At 40.9% G+C, this 23,141-nt stretch overlaps 1 protein-coding gene across 1 annotated transcript in view; it reads left to right on the top strand.

Annotated features, from left to right (window-relative positions):
• Positions 1-1,153: 1,153 nt before the first annotated feature.
• Positions 1,154-23,141, top strand: part of ANXA3 (annexin A3) — a 61,892-nt gene continuing 39,904 nt past the window's right edge. Inside the window, exons 1-3 of the mRNA XM_008536541.2 lie at positions 1,154-1,397; positions 4,637-4,689; positions 21,539-21,626. Coding sequence (XP_008534763.1) covers positions 4,675-4,689; positions 21,539-21,626 — 103 coding nt within the window. The 5' untranslated portion in view covers positions 1,154-1,397; positions 4,637-4,674. The remainder of the gene's footprint in view (positions 1,398-4,636; positions 4,690-21,538; positions 21,627-23,141) is intronic.

The following is a 23,141-nucleotide window of genomic DNA, read 5'->3' as shown; positions in this document are numbered from 1 at the left end:
ACGAGAGTCCCAGTTATGACACTTTTTACTTCTGAGGCCTTGGGTAAATCACTTAAACCTTTCTAAGCTTCAGTTTCCTGTGATGCGAATTCTGATAAAAATAGCACCTCCTGGAGTTGCCTTCAAGATAAAAAAGGTGACGTAATCAAGCACTGACTTCATGCCTGGTACCCAACAAATGGTAGCTCTTGTTTTCTTCTACTACATCATTCAACACACAGTTGCTCATCATTTCCTCAACACAAGTTTTCGTTTTTAGTGCCCTGGAGTCGAATCCAACAGCAGAGGGAATCCCGCCTGGTCTTTTTGCGCCATCCTGTCACCTTCTGGTGCTCTATCAGACGATGCTCTGCTGCTGTTCCTAGGATTTTCAAGGCCAATTTTTTCAGAAATGTGTGGCCAGGTCCTTCTTGCTAGTCTGTCTTAGTCTAGAAGCTCCGCTGAACCCTGCCCACCATGGGTGACCCTGCTGGCATTTGAAATACCAGTGGTGTAAGTTTTAGCATCACAGCAACATCCAGCCACCACAGTGCGACAACTGACAGATGGGTGGTGTGGTCCCCTAACGAACTCCGGGAACGCCCGCGGTGTGGGAGCCTGGAATCTCAACCACTAGACCCCCAGGACAAGTAGGGCTTCAGTTTTTAGCCTCCTTCCCTTGTTTTGTTGTTCCAAATGCCTAGAATGCCCTTCCACCATATTATCTCTCAGAATCTTTGGTTCCAATCTTACTAGAGAGCCAATAAACTTAGCAGAGGGACTTGAGAACTACCTGCGTTCAAAAATCTAGTTCTGCCATTTTCTCCCTGTGTGACTTTGTTACCTAATCTTTCTGTCTGTTTCCTCATTTATAAAATGGGAATAATAATAGTGTCTACCTTATAGGGTTCTTGTAAGATTTAAACCAGTGTATATCTCTAAAGAATTTAGAACAGTGCCTGGCACAAAGTAAAAGCTAGATAAACGCTATGGACTGTTACTAGTGCTTGCTGTTTGCTATCTGTACCAGGCCGGGAGCTTCTGGAGTGGGGACCGTCTCATCTCTGAAGATAGTGCCCAGAACCAAATAAGCAGGGCAATAAATCTGAAGAAAAATTTAATGTAAGTGAAAACCGAGAAAATAAGTTTCTATGCGGACGCTGGGAGAGAGGGTGGGAAAGTTGAGAGATCCCGGAGGGCGGAGGGCTGGGACACGTGTGCGCTGAACCGGAGCGCCAGCGGCCAATAGGCGCGGCTTCCCTTTCCCGGCCCGCGGCTGCGATCAGGTGGCGTCAGGAGGCGGGAGGAGGGCAGGAGGCGGGGGTGCGGTCGCCGCCGGGACCCAGTGTGGAGCACCAGCCTCCGAGCGCGCACCTTGCTCGCGGCTCCCCGCACCCGCGTCCCCGCCGCGCTTTCGGGTAAGTTCAGCCTCCCCGCGCGTGCCCGCCCTGCGCCGGGGAGTGCCGGCGCGCCTCGGCCAGGTCCCCGCGAGCGCAGCGCGGGCCCCGGGCAGCTGCGCGGGTGCACGGCCCGAGGGGCCTCCGCGGGCAGAGAGGCCGCCTCCCGCATTTCGGAATCGAGGAACTGAGGCCTAGGGGAGCAAAAGGGCAGAGCTCTTGAAGAGTCACCCAGCTATGGTGAGGGCGGGGCACTAGCTGACACCCAGCTCTCCGGGAGCCCCCGCCCCTTCTCTTTCCATCACAGCTAGCAACGTTGGGATCCACTTGGCCATCTTGGCCTCCTCAATCCTAAAGGTCTTGAGAACAGAAAAAGAGCAGGGAGTCGGAATGGTCCGCTGGGTCCCTGGTGTCTGGGGCGGGGTGGGGGGGGGGGTGCCGGCTCCGAGCTCGGTTCTGAGGACTTGGAACCCCACCCATCCTTGAGAGCACGTTCTCCTCTTCACGTTGGCAGCTAATTTTATTTCACTTACTTTTTTTTAAGAAATAGAGGAATAGTCAATTTAAATATTGGGCGTTGGGAGTCCGGGAAGTTCACTTTTCCTTGAAAAGACTCACCTTTTTCTTTGATTGCAACAGAGTCGCGTTCACCAGGCATGAATCATTCCCCTGGCGTTTGAGTCAACAGGAATCTGAGTACTTGCTTGCAAGTGACCATATGTAGGTGTAGGGACCTGAAATTGGCCACCCCAAGATATGTCTCTTTGGCATCAGGATTATTTGAGGCTGATTGCTTTTGATAAACTGGGACAGGGAAGGAGGCTCTGAGGAATGGAACTTGCCCTTCGTTAGGACACATTTACATTTGTAAGGTAAATCTCTATCTGTAAAAGGTGCCTCCCTCTCTGTACCACGAAGAAGAAAGGAGGTGACCTTCTCTCTAGAAACTCTTAATCAATACCAAAGGCAAGGACTTAAATCTGCATTTTATTGTGCTTCTCTGGTAACCTCCTGTAACTAACCTCCCTCCACCTCCCAACGTTCGCATTTCTTTAAGGATTAAGCATCTTTCCTTAGGCTAGGAACTGATTGCTGCGCTCACCTGTGACTGCCCAGCTCCAGACAATTGACTTGCCTCCTGCTACGACGACCACCGAGATAGCAGACCCACTACCTGCTGTGTCCATCAAGCACTGTGCCAACAGAGCAATCTTGTGACTATTGTGGGAGGGACATTTCATCATATGCGAAGCACCCTGTTTGGGGGTATATAACCACTCTGTGCACCCCACTTCTTCGGTGCCCTTTCTTCCTTCGGGAAGAAAGGCCCCGGGCCATGGTTCCTCATAAAGCTTTGTTTAATTTTCTCTTGCTATTCTGTCTCATGTGAATTTAATTCCTTCTCCAGCCAGAGGAACCCCCATTTGGGAAGAGGAAATGTCTTCCTCCCCTACATAGGAAACTGGTTCCCACTGGATCTAGGAGGTTCTGGAGACCCCTCTGGCTGCTGATAAGAAGTTACACCTCTGGAGCTAAATTCTTTCCAAGAGTTTGTGTTCTACGTGGATAGCAAGTCTCTACCCTAAGGGAGGGTTGCATTTGCAACTTTTTAAAAATCAACATCATAAAAAATGTAACTCATTAAAATGTTATTCTGTAGAGATATCTCCATTGGCTTTCATGAAGGCAGCGAACTTCAGACTGCTGAGAAAAGGAATTCAAAGATGTAAAAAAAACCAGAACCTTGTTTCCAGAGCCCTGTGGTTGTATAGAGAAATCTGTTGAGAAAAGTATAGGATATGATGTAGAAACTCTAATTCCTTTCAGAAAAGGATGTTTAAAGTTCTATTGTTAGCTCATTTGGCCTCTACTGTGGAGTAATTCTTTACTTCGTAAAACTTAAATCAGTAATAATTGTTAATAATTTACAAATTATGCTGGATCGACACATACTGAGCATCAGCTTTGATGATGTGTGGGCTGGGCACTTGGGTAAGGCAGGAGCATGGGGCTTAAATTCATACCTCTGGAGTGTCACTGCCTAGATTCAGCAGGGGGACCCTCACTTTCTTGAACATTATTGTACCTCTCTGTGCCCCAACTATTTCATATGCGGAGTTGAGATGTTATTAATGATGCCTAGCTCCCTAAATTATTGTGAGGCTTATGTTAAATCATTCATTCTAGAAGGTTTTTTTAGTACCTTTTATGCCCCAGTTAACAAACGTGATAAAAATCTCTAGCCTGGAGTCCACCTTCTAGTGCTTTTTGATACTATCTGGCACATAGTAAGAACTCAAAATGCTAGCTGATGTTATTTCTTTTAATGCCAGTGACAGCCCTTCTCTCCCCCTTTTTATGGATGAGGAAACTGAGGCTCAAAGAAATTGTGTCTATCTTTAAAAAGCAAAACCAGAGCTAGTAATACCTTGTGTCCACTGTATACGTGGAGGGATGTAGTGTTAGGCCCTGTAACTGGACAGTCCACTGCCCTAGGCTACAGAGAGCCTGAGAAAATCTGGGCTAAATATTTCCAGGGGCTAACAGTGTAATTTCCTGTTGAACTTTGCTCTGAGGCTATCGTTGAATTTTTAGAATATTTTGTTCCCAGGATGGGTGGGAGCCACTTGCATTTCTAAAGCAACCCAGGAGATACGCAAGCATGTTGAAATAATGTCTACTTAATGGAAAGTATGCCTGAGTTCCCAATCGGGGCTGCATCGAAGAATTGCCCGTTTCACCTCTGGCCCCTGACGAGGACTGGACTGAACAGGCAGTAGGCTTGGAGCTTTGTAAAATGTAAATAGAGGTCTCACAGTCAAAGACAAAGAATCAAATTGAAACCAGCTAAAATTCTGTTAGGGAGTGGGGGCAATTTCCTGTGTTTTGTTGTTTGTTCCCTATGATGGTAGTCTGTTCTGGTTAGCAGAATTCAGCAATCAACATAGTTCTACTGGGTTTTAAATGAGTCAAAAATTGGCTTTCCAGGAAACATATTTGTAAACCACTTGTGTACAGACTTTCTTCTCTCCTGTTTTGAGCCCATCACAGGTCTGGCACAGCCCTGTGCACCGAGGAGATGTATGTTTAGCAGCGGAGGGAGGGGGCTGGTATTAGAGGTTAGAGGCACATCCTTTCCCGGGACAGTTTCTCTTTGAATGTTGACTTCTCTTTTCTGGATTAAAGATTAAGTGTTGGTCTGAGATTGTTGTGTTCTGAATCACAGACTTTACCATTTGGTAATTTTTTTCTTTTTGTAGGTTAGTGTGATCTAAACTCAAGGCAAAGGTGAAAGACCATGGCATCTATCTGGGTAAGTAAAAATCAAGCCTTCATAACACAAGGACTTATCTGAGTCAAATCAAAATATCAAGAAAAAATTTTTGAAAGTTGATCAAAAAGTTCATCAGAAAAAATTGACATGCTAAAACAGCTAGAGGATGTCTAAAAATAATACAAAATAAAAATCGAAAAGTACATAGTTAAAATAGTTTGTGATGACACCAAAGCAGAGAGGTCAGTAACAGAGAATAAATTCAGTATATGATTTGGGAATTTTTTATATGATAAAGATGACATTTAACATCAGAGAAGAAAAGTTGGCTTAGTCTATAAATAATGTTAGGAAAACTTCTGGCCATTTGGGAAAAAGTGTAAATCTGTATTCCTTTTCCCTTCTTAATTAAAATAAATTTCAGGGGGCCAGCCCCGTGGCCAAGTGATTAGCTTCGCACGCTCCTCTTTGGCGAACCAGGGTTTTGCTGGTTCAGATCCTGGGCGAGGACATGACACCACTCGTCAGGCCACGTTGAGGTGGCGTCCCACATGCCACAACTAGAAGGACCCACAACTAAAATATAGAACTATATACTCAGGGGATTTGCGGAGACAAAACAGGAAAAAAAAATTTTAAAAAAAGATTGACAACAGTTATTAGCTCAGATGCCAATCTCTAAAAAAAATAAAAAATTTCAGACAAATAAAAGCTGACATGAAAGAGATGAAACATGGATGAATTTAAAAAATAATCTTGGAGTGGGGAAGGTGCTTACAGCCGTGACACAAACCAAAAGCCTTAAAGAAAAACAGTGATCTACTTAACTACATATAAATTTATAATTTATGGCAGCAAACAATACTATTAGTAGAGTCAGAAGACAACCCACAGGGGAAAAAAATTTACAGCACATCAGACCAAAGGTTTATTTCCGTAACATACAAATAACTTGAATAAATCAATAAGAATAATGAACTTGATGGAAAAATTTGAAAGGGATGTGAATAGGACATGAAAAGAATTATAAATGTCCAACAGACATATAAAAAGATGCCACACCCCACTGAGAATTAAAGAAATGTAAATAACACAATAAGAAGCCATTTTCTACTTAAGAAATTGGTAAAGATGAAAAAAATGTAGTAAGACCGGTGTTGCAGAGGATGTGTGAGGCAGGTGCTCTCATCCCCTGTTCATAGGAGAATAAACATTTTTGGATCATATTTTGGCAATATCTATCAGTGTTTAAATGCCCACCGACTTTAACCCAGTAATTCCACTTCTGGGCATTTAACGTATAAATATACTTGCATAAGGTTGAAAAAATATGGACCCAAGGACATTCATTTGTGTTAATGAAAATATACAGACAGCATAAATGGCCATCCATTGGGTGTGAAATTAGTAAATTACTTGTTTGTAACTTATAGCCATTTTTATGTGATCATTAAGAAGAATGGGGATAAAGTGGATCAGCTCTGTATGTACTGACATAAGAATATGTCCAAAGATGTATTAATCAATGAAAAAAATCAGGTTACAGAGTAGAATGTACTGAGTATTTAAAAGAAAGAAAAAAGAAAAGAAAAATATATACATAAAGACTGTATTACATGAAAACTTTCTGGAAAGGTGGAACTGGGAGCAAGGGCACTTTTATTTTTCAATGCATCGCCTTCTATGCTCTGATTTTTTTTTTAAATAATGAACATATATTATATTCCACTTCTGGGTAAATACCCAAAGGAATTGAAAGCAGGATCTCGAAGAGATACTTGCACTCCCATGTTCATAGCAGCATTATTCACAATAGCCAAGAGGTGGAAGCAACCCACATGTCCATGGACAGATGAAGGGATAAACAAAATGTGGTCTCTAGATACAAGGGAATATTGTTCAATCTTAGAAAGGAAGGAAATTCTGACATATATCACAACATAGATGAACCTTGAGGATATTATGCTCAGTCATATAAGCCAGTAATAAAAGAGAAAATACTACGTGGTTCCATTTATATGAGGTATTTAAAGTAGTCAGATTTGTAAAGACAGGAAATAGAATTGCAGTTGCCAGGGGCTGGGGCTGGGGCTGGGGACGGGGGTGGGGGAGGCGGATTTGTTGCTTAATGGATGTAGAGTTTCAGTTCTGCAGGATGAAAAAGTTCTGCAGATCTGTTTCACAACAGTGTGGATATTACCACTACTTAACTGTACACTTAAAAATGGTTAATGTGGTAAATTTTGTTACGCTTTTTTAACCACAATTTAAAAAACCCTCCGATTTCTGTAAATATTCTTACCACTAAGTTTTATCTGTTCTCTTTTTCCCTCTTACACACAAAAGCATATACACAGGCAAACACAAGTGAGTGATCAAATCCGTGCTTCTCTACAAAACTGTAAATCAGTTTGTGGTTGCCAGTGTGTGATGAGTTTATGGAGTGATGAGAGAGACGTCAGCAATTTCAGTACATTACCCTTGAAGATGAAAGAAGAGCTGGTTTCCTAGGTGTGTATGTTCTAGCGAGGAAGGAGCGTTGCAACCTGGAGCTGTTTCAGATGACAAGCGATCTATGCTGCTTTGCTATTTCCTTTGTTTGGACATTTTGAATGTTTCTGTTCTGGCAGGTGTTATATACTCGGAAAAGGGCCTGTGATCTTATCAGTTTGTACTCTTTGGACTCAGGGTCCCTTGTCCTATTTTGCCTTTAGGCCCATAGCAAGCTCTCAGGCAACCCACAACTTAGAATGTCTTGGAACATGACGTTTTATTGAGGAACCATAGCAGTATCTTTCCGTAGTGCCTTCTACCATGCTGACACTCTCATGCAAATATTCTGAGCTTTTCCTTCTTGGTCAAGTCCTAACTTAACTTTTACAGAATAATAATATATACAGTTACTATTTGTTTGAACCCTCAAGTTAGTATTTTTTTTATTGAGGTCATAATAGTTTATAACATTGTGTACGTTATTCTTAGTGAGTCACCGGGTATATACCCCTTTACCCCTTATGTCCACCCCCCAATCCCCATCCCCTCTGGTAACCAGGAATCTGTTCTCTTTGTCCATGTGTTTATCTTCCACATATGAGTGAAATCATGTGGTGTTTGTCTTTGTCTGGCTTATTTTGCTTAACATATACCCTCAAGGTCCATCCACGTTGTTTCAAATGGGGTGATTTTGTCTTTTTTATGGCTGAGTAGTATTCATAGAATACTACATATACATAGAATATATATATATATGTATATGTGTGTATATATATATATACACACACACCATATCTTCTTTATCCATTCATCAGTCCTTGGGCCCTTGGGTTGCTTCCATGTCTTGGCTATTGTGAATAATGCTGCAGTGAACATAGGGGTGCATAAGTTTCTGTGAATTGTTGATTTCAATTTCTTGGGATAAATACTCAGTAGTGGCATAGCTGGGTCATATGGTATTTCTACTTTTAATTTTTTAATAAATCTCCATACTGTTTTCCATAGTGGCTGCACCAGTTTGCATTCCCACCAGCAGTGTATGAACGTTCCCTTTCTCCACAACCTTGCCAACACTTGTTATTTTTTGTCTTGGTAATTATAGCCACTCTAATGGGTGTAAGGTGATAGCTCATTGTAGTTTTGATTTGCGTTTCCCTAATGATAAGTGATGTGAATATCTTTTCATGTGCCTATTGGCCGTCTGTATATCTTCTTTGGAAAAATGTCTGTTCATATCCTCTGCCCATTTTTTGATCGGGTTGTTTGTTTTTTTTTTGTTGTTGAGTTGTGTGAGTTCTTTATATATTTTGGAGATTAACCCCTTGTCAGATATATGATTTGAAAATATTTTCTCCTAGTTGCTGTGTTGTCTTTTCATTTTGTTCCTGGTTTCCTTTGCCTCGCAGAAGCTCTTTAGTCTGATGAAGTCTCATTTGTTTATTTTTTGTTTCATTTCCCTTGCCCGAGTAGACATGGTTTTCAAAAAGATGTTTCTAAGGCCACTGTGAAAGAGTGTGCTGCCTATATTTTCTTCTAGGAATTTTATGGTTTCATCTCTTACCTTCAAGACTTTAATCCATTTTGAGTTAATTTTTGTGTATGGTGAAAGATAAAGGTCTATTTTTATTCTTTTGCATATGGCTGTCCAGTTTTCCCAACCCCATTTATTGAAGAGACTTTCCTTTCTCCATTGTATGTTCTTGACTCATTTGTTGAAGATTAACTGTCTGTAGATGTGGGGTTTTATTTCTGGGCTTTCACTTCTGTTCCATTCATCTGTGTGCCCGTTTTTGTACCAGTACCATGTTGTTTTGATTACTATAGCTTTGTAGTATATTTTGAAGTCAGGAATTGTGGTGCCTCCAGCTTTGTTCTTTTTTCTCAGGATTGCTTTAGCCATTCGGGATCTTTTGTTGCCCCATATGAATTTTAGGATTCTTTGTTCTATTTCCATGAAGAATGTCCTTGGGATTCTGATTGGGATTGCATTGAATCTGTAGATTGCTTTGGGTAGTATGGACATTTTAACTATGTTTATTCTTCTGATCCATGTGCATGGAATATCTTTCCATTTCTTTATGTCATCATCGATTTCTTTCAGTAATGTCTTATAGTTTTTATTGTATAGGTGGTTTACCTCCTTGGTTAAATTTATTCCTAGATATTTTATTCTTTTTGTTGCGATTGTAAATGGGATTATATTCTTGAGTTCTCTTTCTGTTAGTTTATTATTAGAAATGCAAATGATTTTTGTAAGTTGATTTTGTACCCTGCTGCTTTGCTGTAGTTGTTGATTATTTTTAATAGTTTTCTGATGTATTCTTTAGGGTTTTCTGTATATAGAATCATGTCATCTGCAAACAGCGAGAGTTTCACTTCTTCCTTGCCAATTTAGATACCTTTTATTTCTTTTTCTTGCTTGGTTGCTCTGGCCAAAGCCTCCAGTACTATGTTGAATAAGAGTGGTGAGAGTAGGCACCCTCGTCTTGTTCCTGTTCTCAGAGGGATGGCTTCCAATTTTTCCCTGTTAAGTATGATGTTGGCTGTGAGTTTGTCATATATGGCCTTTATAATGTTGAGGTATTTTCCTTCTATTTGCATTTATTGAGAGTCTTTATCATAAATGGATGTTGGATCTTGTCAAATGCCTTCTCTGCATCTATTGAGATGATCATGTGGTTTCTATTCTGCATTTTGTTAATGTGTATCACATTGATTGATTTGCGGATGTCGAACCATCCCTGTATTCCTGGTATAAATCCCACTTGATCATAGTATAGGGTCCTTTCAATGTATTACTGTATTCTGTTTGCCAATATTTTGTTGAAGATTTTTGCATCTGTGTTCATCAGCAATATTAGCCTGTAATTTTCCTTCTTTGTGTTGTCCTTGTCTAGCTTTAGGATTAGAGTGATGTTGGCCTCATGGAATACTTCCTAACTCATTCTATACAATTAAAACTATAAGACACTACTGAAAGGAATCAGCTTTTATCTGGGAAAGTTCTTATTTCTCCATTGTATCTGAAGGATAGTATCCAAGGCTGAATAGAATATTCTTGGCTGAAAGTTTGGTTTTTCAGGATTTTGAATATATCTTTCCCCTCTCTCCTAGCCTGTAAGGTTTCTGCTGAGAGTCCAACCACAGTGACAGTGCTCCTTTTTATAACTCTAATTGGTTACAAAGTAGGCTTTTGAATATGACCTTGAGCAAATTACTTAGTCTCTTGCCACCTCATTTACCTCATCTGCAAAATGAGTATAGTAATAGTACCTACATCATTAGTGCTTGTAACCAATAAACCAGTTCATGTAAAATGCATTAAAAGTACCTGGCATGTATTGAGCACTCAGTAAATGTTAGTTGTAATCACTATCATTTCAATATATTAGTTTGTTTCTAAAGACATATTCCTTGCTAATTAATATCCCTGCAACTGTTTTAGTAAAGGATCTTCTGCCTTTTTCCTGGGCCTGATTTTATTATAAATCAACAGCATCCCCCTCCCCATTGGAATGATTCTCTCTGAGTCACCTGAAACAGATGGGTATCTGCAAAAAGATTCTTTCTGACCACTCTTACTTTCAATATTTTCTTGTGTGTATGTATACACAAGCTGTTTTAGGTTCACAGCACAATTGAGGTTGGTATAGGTTCCCATATACCCCCTGCCCTGACTCATGTGTAGCCTCTTTCATTATCAACATCCCTCACCAGAGTGGTACATTTGTTACATTTGATGAACCTACATTGACACATCATAATCACTTACATTTATATATATTTTGGATACTTATATATATTTAAAGATGTATAATGCTCTGTTCCCACTCAAGTGGGTATACTGCAATACAATTCCACAGGTTTAAGGGCTCAGCCCTCGTTTCAGACTCCAGCTGCAAGGGTCAGAGCCACCTGCTCTTCTGACCAATGGGCTATAAATTTGGGAGTTTCCGTGACCCTCTCAGGTTCAGTAATTCTCTAGAACAACTCACAGAATTCACTGAAGGTGCTGTATTTACAGTTACAGTTTTATTATAAAGCCTACACATAGTGCAAGCTCTGGAAGAGCCCTGGACGCAGAGCTAACATGCCCTCTCCACATGGAGTCAGAGTGCTTTGCCCTTCCTGCACATCAGTGTGTTCACCAGTCACGGAGCTCCTCTGAACCTCAGTGTCTAGAGTTGTTACTGGGGTTTCATTACACAGGCATGATTGATTACATCACTGGCCACATGACTGAACTCAGTCTCCAGTCCTGTTCCCCTCCCAAAGTGCCAACCCTCCATCATGTTGCTGGTCTTCTTAGTGATCAGTCCTGATCCTACAGCTAAGGAGGGGCCCACCATGAGTCACCTTATTTGCGTAATAAAGACACACCTATCACTCAGAAAATTCCAACAGTTTTTGAAGCTCTGTGCCTGGAACCCAGAAGAAAGACCAGATATACTGTTTATTATACCACACATATATAACTCACATCAAGCCTGTATAGTTTCTAAAACATCATATTCCTTTATTTTTTACCAAGATGGTATCAACACTATGGCACTGGTTATCTTATGCTGATCAGAAGCTCTGAGTGGAAGTTCCATCTTTAATAACAAGTAACACTGGGGAAAATGAGTTAATGTTTTGTAATAAATTCAGATTGACAGGCAGAGTCACTCAAAATGTGGGGTCCATGGAGAAGAAATAATGAAAGGGATTCTTGATGGTGGAAAGGTTGGAGAAGGGCTTATGTAGGGTGGAAACTTCCCAGTAGGAAAAGCTAATACATGATAATGTGTTTATGGTGAGAATTAGAGAGCACAGCTTCCCTTCCCCACCTGACCCTTCCTCTCTTTCCTGGGGTGCAGTTTGACACATGAAGACACAGCATTCCCATTTGTGCTGTGTCACCCAGAAGAATGACACCAGTCATAGGTCTGTCAAGAAAGGTGCAATGTGCTAATGTGAGAGAGAATTTGGGAAAGATGTGCCTTTCAAATGTCGTCCCATGGATAACACTAGCCCTGGGCATTTGGATGCTATTTGTCCTGGGTATGGGAGTTTGTGAGAGCCCTGTCAAGTGTCATATTTCTTGCTTTGGTGAGGACATCCCATTAGTGTATTTATGCTTCCTGACCATGCAAATTTAAAACACACATGGGGCGAATGCCTGTTTAACATGCATGTGGATGTGCTGACGTTTTCTCTGGTTTCTCTCCTGTCCACTGCATCTCAGGGCTAGAAGATCTGGCTTCATAACTATTTTCATTGAAATGGAGTATTCACATCCCAAGCAGAACAGGCATCACGTCCGATTAAGTTCTGTTCAACAAGACTGCCACTTCCTGTCTGGTGTGTGTTTTAAACCATGTTCCCTGAAGCTTCTTTAGGTAAATATTGGCACTTAGTTACACAAATGGTCCTCTGCAGGAAGTTACAGAAAAACAGGTTAGACCTGGATTCTAAATCAAAACATTAGAGCTTTGTTTCAGGACAAAGCCTGGAAAGAAATACTGTGTAATCTGAGTGAAAAGAGAATGGCTTCCTGGGAATGAATGGAATGAGCATTACAGAGCAGCTCTTTGCCACTTCCTGACTCAAGTTCAACCACAAAGGAAGCAGAGACCCTCTTTCTTAATTAATTAGAATAAAAACTACAACTTGCCAGTCTAATGAATAGCCATTTAAGAAGCCTGGTAAATCAGAAGCCAAGAGGAAGAGAAAAAGTTTTAGATGGAGAGCAAGGAATGTGAAGGGGAAAATATATGACTTGATTCTCTTGAAAGTGTATTTTTTGTTGGATGCAAAGCAGTTAGAAAAAATAAGTATTCTAAAGTATGAGCAATAAGATTAGTGCAGAGGTCTCAACGTGAATTAAAAGAGAATAAATCAGAAGAGCAGAAAATTCTCAAGTCTGCCTCTTCTTCCTTTATCAGATCTTTGCTCCTTTCGTTTTCACCTATTTGTGTTTGATTAAATACCTCACCAGGTTCTGGAGGTGTGCTGAAATGGGAGTAGTGGCAGCCCCATGTGAACAGGATTTACAAAAGGTGAAGAATGCATTTGTCAGATTTTTGAGATATGGTGTAGAGCTCTGAAAAGCCTGGTAGTGGCATTTGAGAATTATCAAAGAAGGCAAGACCCAGAACCAGAAAGCATTTTTATCCACTTATTCAACAAATATTTACTAAGCATCTCTTATGTGCCAGATACTGTTTTAGGCTCCGGGGATACAGCAGAGAAAGAGAAATAAAAAAGCATGGACCTTACATGCCTCCAATTTTGTTAGGAAAGACAGCTAGTAAACAAAGAAATAAATGTATCATATAGAAAGCCAGTTTTAAGTACTCTGGAGAAAAGCGGAGATAGACAATGAGAGTGATGGGCAGTGTTATTTTCTGCTCAGCTTGTGAGCAGAAGTCAACCTGGAGGGAGGCATACGCTGGGAGAAAAGCTTGGGGAAGACCATCCAGGCAGAGGAAACAGCAGGTGTGAAGCTCTAGGGCAGAAGGGCTAGGTATACTTGAAGAGCAATGAGAAACTCCCATGAAGTGATAGGAGGGGGACAAGGAGATTGGGGGAAGCATTACAGTTCTCTTTGTTGTGACTTCAGGATCCTCCAAGGGCCACAAAGAATCCTGATAGTCCCAATAGCCTTTGCATGAACTATTCAAGGAGTTTTCATTATCTAGGTTTATTTTACATCAGGAAGCATTCTTAAGTTTGTAGCAACTTATTGTTAGGATTGTCACTTCCCAAGCATACTCATACAAAACCCATAAAATAATGCATTTTGCCTTTGTGTCATGTGGGTGTTAATGATGTTGGCCGTCAATGCCCCCATCTTCCTCTATTTTATATGTGAAACACCTGCCACAGCATGGCTTGATGAGTGGTGTGTGGATCTGCACCCAGGATCCAAATCAGTGAAGCCCAGACCGCTGGAGCGGAGTGCGCAAACTTAACCGCTATGCCACCAGGCTGGCCCCTGGAACTAGCCTTGAAGAACCTGGAATAGCCCACGATGCTGAAAGTGGTCACTGAAATATTCCTAACATCTCCCAAATCTCCCAGGATACAATAGTCACTTTGATTTCTGAACTATTGATATTTGAAGGAATCAACTTCATCAGGCAGCCCATTATCTGGTGAAGACTTTGGAGACATTCCACACCTTGGGACGTCATTGTCTTGTTTCCATCTGCTTCTGGAAACTCATTCACAGTTATTTCTTAACCTCCTATCTGGAGACTAAACTCTGGGCTAGAAGCTGGTTATATGTAGTGAGTAAAACAAAAGGTCTCTGCCCTCTGGAACTTTATTTTAGAGGAGGTAGAGTCACAGGTATAAACAGTGAGAGATATTTACCGAATGCTGAGTGCCCTAAAGGGGTAAATGTTGCTGAGATGGAGACTAACAACAGAGGACTCACTCGGATCAAGTGGCCAGGACAGGCCTGTCAGAGAAGATGATCTTTAAGCAGAGGACTGAAGGTCTAAAAACATTCCAGATAGAGAGAACAGCATGAACAAAGGCACTAAGATGAGAAAGAATTCAACATATATCAGCCCGACTCAGAGAACCAAAGTCTGATGGGCAAAAGGGAGAGTGGCTTCAGGTGAGGGTGACAAGGGAGGTTGGGTCAAACCGTACAGGGCCGTTGTGACCAATGCAAGGAGTTTGGTCTTTATTCAATGTCCACTGGGAGGTCAGAGAAGGATGTTCAGTAGAAATGCCTTGAGCTGATTTATGATTTAGATCTTTCACAGATCCCTTGGCTGTTATGTGGGAAATGGTTGGAGGTAGACAGTAGAGGGAAGAGAGGAGGGAAACTACTGCATATGTCCACATCCAGGGGATCAATGATGGTAACTTGGCTGACAGCAGGGGTAAAGAAGATGGGGAGAAGGGCACATGAGATTATATTTTTGAGATTGTCTCAACAGGCTTTGCTGATGGATTGGATTTGGAGGGAAAGAGAGATAAAGGAGTCAAAGGAGACTCCCAGGTTTCTGGTGGTTGGTGGTGCCATTTAGAGGGAGGGGGCAGATTGAGGAAGAAGAGCAAGTTGGGGATGAGCCCAGAGACTGGAGTCGGATTATGTGGGTTCAAATCCTGGCTGTGCCGTAGACAAGTTGTGTGACCTTGGGCAAGGCTGTGCCTCTCTGTGCCTCAGTCTTCTCCCCCATAAAATAGGGGTCATTGTGTACCAACCTCATAGAGTGGTTGTGTAGATATATGTAAAGCACAAGTAGGCACCATATAAGTGTTACATGGGGGAAGAAATCAGCTTGGGAGGAAATAATGAGTTCATATGTAAGATACAAAAACAGATACATCAAGTAGACATTGAATATACTAGACCAATGTTCAAAATAGAAGTCTGGGCTGGAGATATAAATGTGGGAGTTGTCTGCATACAGCAGAAGGAGTGGAGGAAATAACCTACAGCAGGATTAGAAGGAAAGAAAAGAAAAGGAGACTTTCCATTTAAGAAGTACCTACTGTGTAGAGGTCAGGCAAAGGGGAGGAGCCAACAAAGAAGAATAAATGTAAGGGGGGTTGGGGTAGCAGGAAGAATCCCCAGGGATGAGGCCCGGGAGCCAAAAGAGGGCAGGAGTATAGCTGGGTTAGACATGAGTGACACATGCTTCTGAGGGGTCAGGGTTCCTCCTTATCATAATCTGTGTTTCATGAAGAAAACAGCACAAATTGCTTGTTTGTCCCTTTCTTCCCCAATTTCTGAATCACATGCATCTTTCTGCTGCAGCCCAACAACCTTCTCTGTTACCACCTTCCAAAGCACTTTCTCTGACACTCACTTGATGAAATCACTGTATTTAAAAAAGAAAAACTGGCAAGTACAGCTATTTTCTCATATGAGTGAGCACAAGAAATGCAAGCATCTCCTTTGGACCTTTTGGACGCATTGCAAATAAAGCCATTGTGTCAGCCTCCCCTTTATCAGGCATCCCTGAGGTGGCCAATCCCTGCTTTCCCCACCCTCTGCTTCTCTTTGCTGCCCTGGGCTGAAAAAGCATGCCTGCTGTGGGGATGGGGAGCCTTCTGTTTGCCCAGTGATCACTGCTAGCCTGTGGGAGGAGACAACGCCCCTAGTATTTGCCCTGCGCCCCTAGTATTTGCCCTGCGGGACCAGAGTGGTCACCAATCCTCTTCTCTGGCATCTGACCTGCTGTATGAGTTTCCTGGGGCTGCTGTAACAAAGAAGCACAAACCAGGTGGTTTAAAACAAGATAAATTTATTCTTTCACAGTTCTGGAGGCTAGAAGTCCAAAATAAAGATGTTGGCAGGGCCATTCCCCCCTGAAACCTGGAGGAGAGTCCTTCCTTGCCTCTAGTGGTTGACGGGCAACCTTTGGTGTTCCTTGGCTTGCAGCTGCACAACTCCAAGCTCTGCCTTCATCATCACGTCACTTTCTCCCTGTATGTCTCTGGATTCACCTGGCTGTCTTCTAAAGACAACAGTTGTTACCACCCAAGAGAGGTTGTCTGCCCGCTGCAAGACGTACCAGTAGTTCAGAGGCAAGGTGGTAGGAGAGAAAGGACTTTATTACAGCTTGCTAGCAAGGGGGTAGATGGCCAACTAATGTCTGAAAGAACCGTCTTACAGAACAAAGACTAGAGGCCAGGTATATAGGGGGCTGGTCTCTGGGTGGGGGAAACATCTGGTCTCCGGGTGGGGGCAGACATCAGGTCTCTGTTCCTCATAGTCCTTTGTTTTACTGGATATGCATTAAAGACTGAACCATCACCGCATACCCTGATCTTTCAGTTGTCATTGATGATGGCTATCAGCATAGACCCTCTGCCTGTGGGTCAATCACATTCCTAAAGAAACTCAAAAGAACAAACTTATCAACTTATAGGAGCTGGGAGGGGCCATAAAATCTACAGAGCATGTCTGGGTTAGTTAATCAGAGGTCATTCAAAGTTACAATATGGGTTCTGTTCTACAATATGGCTTCCCTCATGTCAATCTTGTGTTCAGCAGGTTATCACACTCATACTGGAGTAGGTATGACATCGTCTTAACTAATTGTACATGCGATAACTTTATATCCAAATAAGGTCACATTCTGAAGTACTGTGGGTTAGGACTTCAGCATAACTTTTTTTGAAGGGACACAATTCAACCCATAACACTTGCCTCTTTTGACCATATTTCATTTCAGGGCCTTTTATGGTAAGCCCTCTTTGGTTTTGAAAACCATGTTTTGCTTGAAAAATTGAGCTAGGAGTCTTGCATTTTCCAAGTTTTGATTGCTTTATTTTTTTTAGTCTTCTCCATTTTTCCTTTTATCATAAACCTTCATGACCCAGCAGACTGTTTTGACATTGAGCGGAGAGATCATTTCTCTCTGGCTCTTTGAGAGTTCCTGAGTCCTGGAGGTTTATATGAGGCTTTGCTTTGAAAGCTTAATTTTTGGAGACTGCCTTGACGGGACTTGACGAAGAGACGAGTGATTTGGCTTTGCTTCACCTTCCAAATGTACCTGCAGCAGCTGCTATTCTTGCTCTGGAGCATTTGGATTTAAATGTGTTTCTTGTCAACAAGATTGGCACCTTGTGTTTTTCCTCTTTCATTCATTCTTCTGAATAAATGTTTAACTTCTTGCAAACCCCGTACACTTTGCATGAAAAAATAGGTACAACTGACTTTTCTCGAGTCAAGGACAGACTGGCCTCTCTCAGGGGTAATAGCAGGCAGCTCCCTAGGCCCAGCTTGGCCACACCACTGGCTTCAGGGCGTCCTGTGCTATGACTGACCTCCACAGGATAGTTTTAGAAGATCAGGGAAAATGATGTTGACATGAAGAAGCTGGTTCAAATGAGATGCAGCCTAGCCTAGTAATTAGGAGCAAAGACTGATGAGATTGCCCACTTGCTGGTTTTGTGAATTTGGGCAAGTTGCTTAAGCATCAGTTTCATCATCATCTGTGAAGAGAATGTACTACATATGCCTTAGAAGTTTGCTGTGAGGCTTAAATGAACTAATGCAGGAAACATGCTTAGCATAGCTCTTGGCACAGTAAATAGCAGCAATTGTTACTGAAGGAAAGAGCTCCTGTTATTTCCCCCTTTATTTAGACATTCCTTGCTTTAATTTATTTTCCAACTGGTTTCAGTATCATTTTACCTTTGGGAGCATCTGAAGGTCAAGTTTGAGAACAAAGAAAGCAACTAAATGTGTTTAAGGGATGTGGATGGAAATCTGATCAAACATTTTTTTGAAAAGAAAAAAAAAGACTGCCAAGTATTCATGCGATGTCCTCTGCTAGCACTGACACTTTGTTAGGGTCATAGGGTTAGTGGAAATAAACCAAGTCAAGTATTGATTAGTAACTTAAATGTCAGGGAATTAAGCCTGCAGTGAAGCAGGCGATGCAAGCAGTTTAGTTTGGCTGTAAAAATGCCAACATTCCTGAAACAATGAGCTCATCATCAAATTCTTCTTCCACACCCATCAAAGAATCTATGACTTGTTTGTTCATTTTTTGTTTTGGTTTTCTGGACAGCTAAGAATGGGCAGCTAAGTGGTTCTCAAACTTTAACATGCATTAGAATCATGTGGAGGGCTTGTTAAATAAAACAGAGACCCTGAGTTGTTGATTCAGTAAGCCAGGGCTAGGGCCTGAGAATTTGCATTGCTAATAAGTTCCCTGGTGATGCTGATGCTGCTGATTCAGGAACCACACTTTGAGAACCACTAATATGGAATCCCTGAGGCATTATGGTGTGGTATAGAGCACAGGGCATTTTAGTCACAAAGAAGGGGTTTCAAATTCTGGAGCTGTCTGTAGTAGCAGAGTTATGTTAAGCAAATAATCTCTCCGAGATCAAGTTTCTTCCATTTTTAAACAAAAATAATAAAATCCACCTTGTTAAGTTCCTTGTAAGCGTTAAAAAAGATGTCTGTAGGGGCTGGCCCCGTGGCCGAGTGGTTAAGTTCGCGCACTCCGCTGCAGGCGGCCCAGTGTTTCGTTAGTTCGAATCCTGGGCGCGGACATGGCACTGCTCATCAGACCACGCTGAGGCAGCGTCCCACATGCCACAACTAGAAGGATCCACAACGAAGAATATACAACTATGTACTGGGGGGCTTTGGGGAGAAAAAGGAAAAAATAAAATCTTAAAAAATAATAATAATAAAAGATGTCTGTAAATAAGTGAACGTTGTTCACTGCCTGGCATTGTTAGTTTAAAAGATTCTATTTATTTATTTTACTCTAAGAATTTTTTCTTTTTGGTAAATTGTGTAAATATTTCTGAATGTTCTGGGCAACCAAGTCTATCTAATGGATAATACTGCTCACTTAAGTAAGTGAAACAATTTGAAAGATTTCACTAAGGTTTCACTTCAGATTTCCTGTGCCACTTTTCAAGTTGGGTGTGTGTGTGTGTGTGTGTGTGTGTGTGTAGTTTTTTTCTTTTAATTAAACGAGTTTTCCTCTCCATTAAACTCTTACTAGGTAGCAAGTTGCGTAATGGATTTGGAATTTCACCCTTCTCTAATTTTGCAGATTGGAATTTCAGCATATTTTGATGTGTAGGTGGTAGAGGGCAGTGAAAAAGTCACAGCTAGAATGGAAACCCTGGGTTTTCATAATTCACGAACTGTTAGAAGCTGACAATTTTTGTCTTCTTGTATTCAGAAGCAACCTTGTAAATATCTGGGATGTAAATGCCACAGAATCACCTGGAGAGCTTCTTAAACGTGTAGCGTCTACCTTAACATCTCATTTCTAAAGAGTATGATTCAGTATGTCTACGGCAGGGCCTGGGCACATGCATTTTAGAGAATCACCCAAGTGGTACAGTGGTACATTTCAAGAAAGACTAGGAAGGGGCCTGAATGGTCATGACTGCATTCAAATTCAGATTCTGTCGCTTAACTAGCTACGAGGCCTTGAGCAAATCCTCCAACCTTCTTACATCTTGGTGTCCTGCATGTGAAATGTGTCACTGTTACTCATTCATCAGGGCTGTCATGCAGGTTACAGTTAACATATATAAAGTACCCAGCACAGTGCTGGGCATGAAGCACTCAAATGCTCTCAGATTGTGGTGGTTCCTCTAACATGCCACACATGGAAGGCGGACACCTAAGCTAGACGCTAAAGGTCACAGATGGATAGAACTGAAATGAAGCCAGTTGGCTCTGAATCCATAAAATATTTATTAAACCTTGGACAAAGAGAATTCTCCAAAGATTATGTTGAAGTGACTGATGTCTTACAGGTGCCTTTAGATCAGGCACATTCACATCTAGTTTCCAATTCATTATAATTACTTTAGAATCAAAACTCTTTATTTTGGATGCTTTAAGATTAAATGATGTTTGATTGTACTGAAACAATTTGTTCAATCTAATCTATTGAATCAATGGACTATCATTTTTTTACTGTCCCAGAACATTAATTTTCCATTCACTTTAATGCGACAAGATAATGCCTTTGCATGAAAGTGTTGAACACTTTAGGAGAGTCTAAAAGAAGCCATAGTAACACAAGATAATGGAGCCAATATTATTCAGTAACAGGATAGTAAAATCAGTTTAGAAAGAAAACATTATTATTGTAAAGACAGACTCATTCAGAGAGTTAGGAAATAGCATATACTGTAAGTACATGTTTACTTGAATTTTTCTCAACATCTTTGTGGCTATTCTATAGTATCTTAAGCAATTTTCAGATATTTTCTTCTTTCTGTAGGATGGTCCTTCCCAGCTTCCTGTTATGTTCTAATTTGTGTGTTTAAAATTAGTATCATGGCATTTTTCATTTCCACACTATTCCTGAAGATTTATGTCATTGAAGCCTTCAGAAGGGAATTTAACCAGCCACAATTGCACATCCATTAAACAAAGCTTAAGACCAGACAGTCCTAATGGGGTTTTCATTTATGGATCCTTTAGTGTAGGGTTCCCCAAGGACAAGAGTAACATTAATTAAAACATCTTGAGTCTGTAAACCACAATTACTGCTGTGTGAGATGCAGTGAAGAGCTTTGGATTCTCACTTGACAACAAAGAGAATGTAGGAAATTCTCTCCTCTTGCTTTCATGCAGATGCCACTTTAAGGTAAATGTTTTTCAGAGTGACCAGGATTAATGCAGTTCATTGCTCTAGAGAACGAATGTTTTGTATTTCTGATTTGTTACACAAGAGGGAAAAACAAGAGACCTTGTTATATATGTGGTAGTTGTCATATTTCCTGCATGTCTAGGGATGGACTATTCTCTTGAACCACTCCTGAAGTGATAGGAAGGTGTGCAAAGTATGGGTTTGTTCTGTGGTTCCAATATGCATATGGGAACATGCATATGTAGGATAAACAAAGATATCATTTTGAGCGAGTAGAACTTTCAAATATTTCCTTCTAGGTTGGACACCGGGGGACAGTGAGAGATTATCCAGGCTTCAACCCATCAGTGGATGCTGAAGTGATTCGTAAGGCAATCAGAGGAATTGGTGAGTAATCCTTTATGATTCCTTTCTTAACGTTGAAGCAAATCAGGAAAATTACAATCTAAAAGTACACAGCGGGGTCGGCCCTGTGGCCAAGTGGTTAACTTCAGCACATTCCTTTTCGGCAGCCTGGGTTCAGTTCCTGGGCACAGACCTACACCACTCGTTGGCAGCCATGCTGTGGTGGCAACCCACATACAAAATAGAGGAAGATTGGCACAGATGTTAGCTCAGGGCAAATCCTCTTCAAGCAAAAAAAGTGGAAGATTGGCATAGATGTTAGCTCAGGGCAAATCTTCCTCAGCAAAATAAAATAAAAGTGCTAGGTTCAGTTTGCCCAATTTGGCTTACTCAATTAGAGAAATTGTAAGGGACTTTTAAAAATTGTGAAATAGTGAGGAAGGGTATAGGGAACTCAGTTTTATTAAATCTTAATATTAGCCATGTTAACTTAATATGAAACACTACCATCACCATCACTACTACCAACAATAATAATAGTCATAATAATAAATCATTGTATGTATGGTCCATATCAGTTCTTCCTGGATCTCATTCCCATCCCATTCCCTAGAAATAAATACCATCGTAAATTAAAGTTTATTCCTATGAAACTTTTGATTCTGTAACTACATCTGTATGACATATTGTTTTGCATGGTCTTAAACAGTATAAAATGGAATCATACTGTGTACATTCTTCTGCAACTTGTTTTTATCCCTTAACATTATGTTTTTGAGATTTATCCATGTTGATATGTTTAGCTCTGGTTCATTAATTTTAACTGCACAGTAGGCTATTGAATTACTGTATCATCAAATGGGAATATTGATGGAACATAAAATTGCCTACAATTATTTTCTGCTGCAATGTAAAAATGCTGCACTGAATATTCCTGCTTAAGTCTCCTTGTGCACCTTTCCAAGCATTTCTCTAGAATGTAACAATTGGAATCTCTAGGTTGAAGGGGATGTTTACCTTCAAATTAACTAGAAATATTGCCAAACTAGCATTCCTTATATATTGCTCCATATTCTCATCAATCCTTGCTACGGTCGTACTATTCAGTTTTTCCAGTTGAGTGGGTCTAAGATTGTGTCTTGCTCTGTTTTCATTTCCTCCCTTTTCCCTATCCCCTATTACTGATACAGTTAAGCGTCCTTTCTTGTTTATTTACTTCCTCTTCCATCAATTAGTTCTTCATATCTTTTGTCCATTTTTCAGTTGACTTGTCTTCTTCATGACTGACAAGATTTTTTTTCTATGTGTTGGAAATTTATTTATGTGAATAAATGAGTTATATATGAATTATTAATATAAATTAACATATTTATATTAATAAAATTCTAGAGCTTCAGGCAGGTCAAATTGATGCAACAGAAAGACAACAAATATGAAAAAAAGTTATCAGAATGGCTCAGAGAAAAACACAAGTACAGTCTTCAATTAACTGTCAATACAGTATATTCTGTGCTGCCTTAGGCACTTTAGGGGACAATTTTTAAACAGAAATTGCAA

The sequence above is a fragment of the Equus przewalskii genome, chromosome 3 (genome assembly GCF_037783145.1).
Source record: "Equus przewalskii isolate Varuska chromosome 3, EquPr2, whole genome shotgun sequence".
NCBI lineage: Eukaryota > Metazoa > Chordata > Mammalia > Perissodactyla > Equidae > Equus > Equus przewalskii.
The sequence above is the reverse complement of the archived record's forward strand: the minus strand, read 5'-3'. Positions and strand labels throughout refer to the sequence as shown.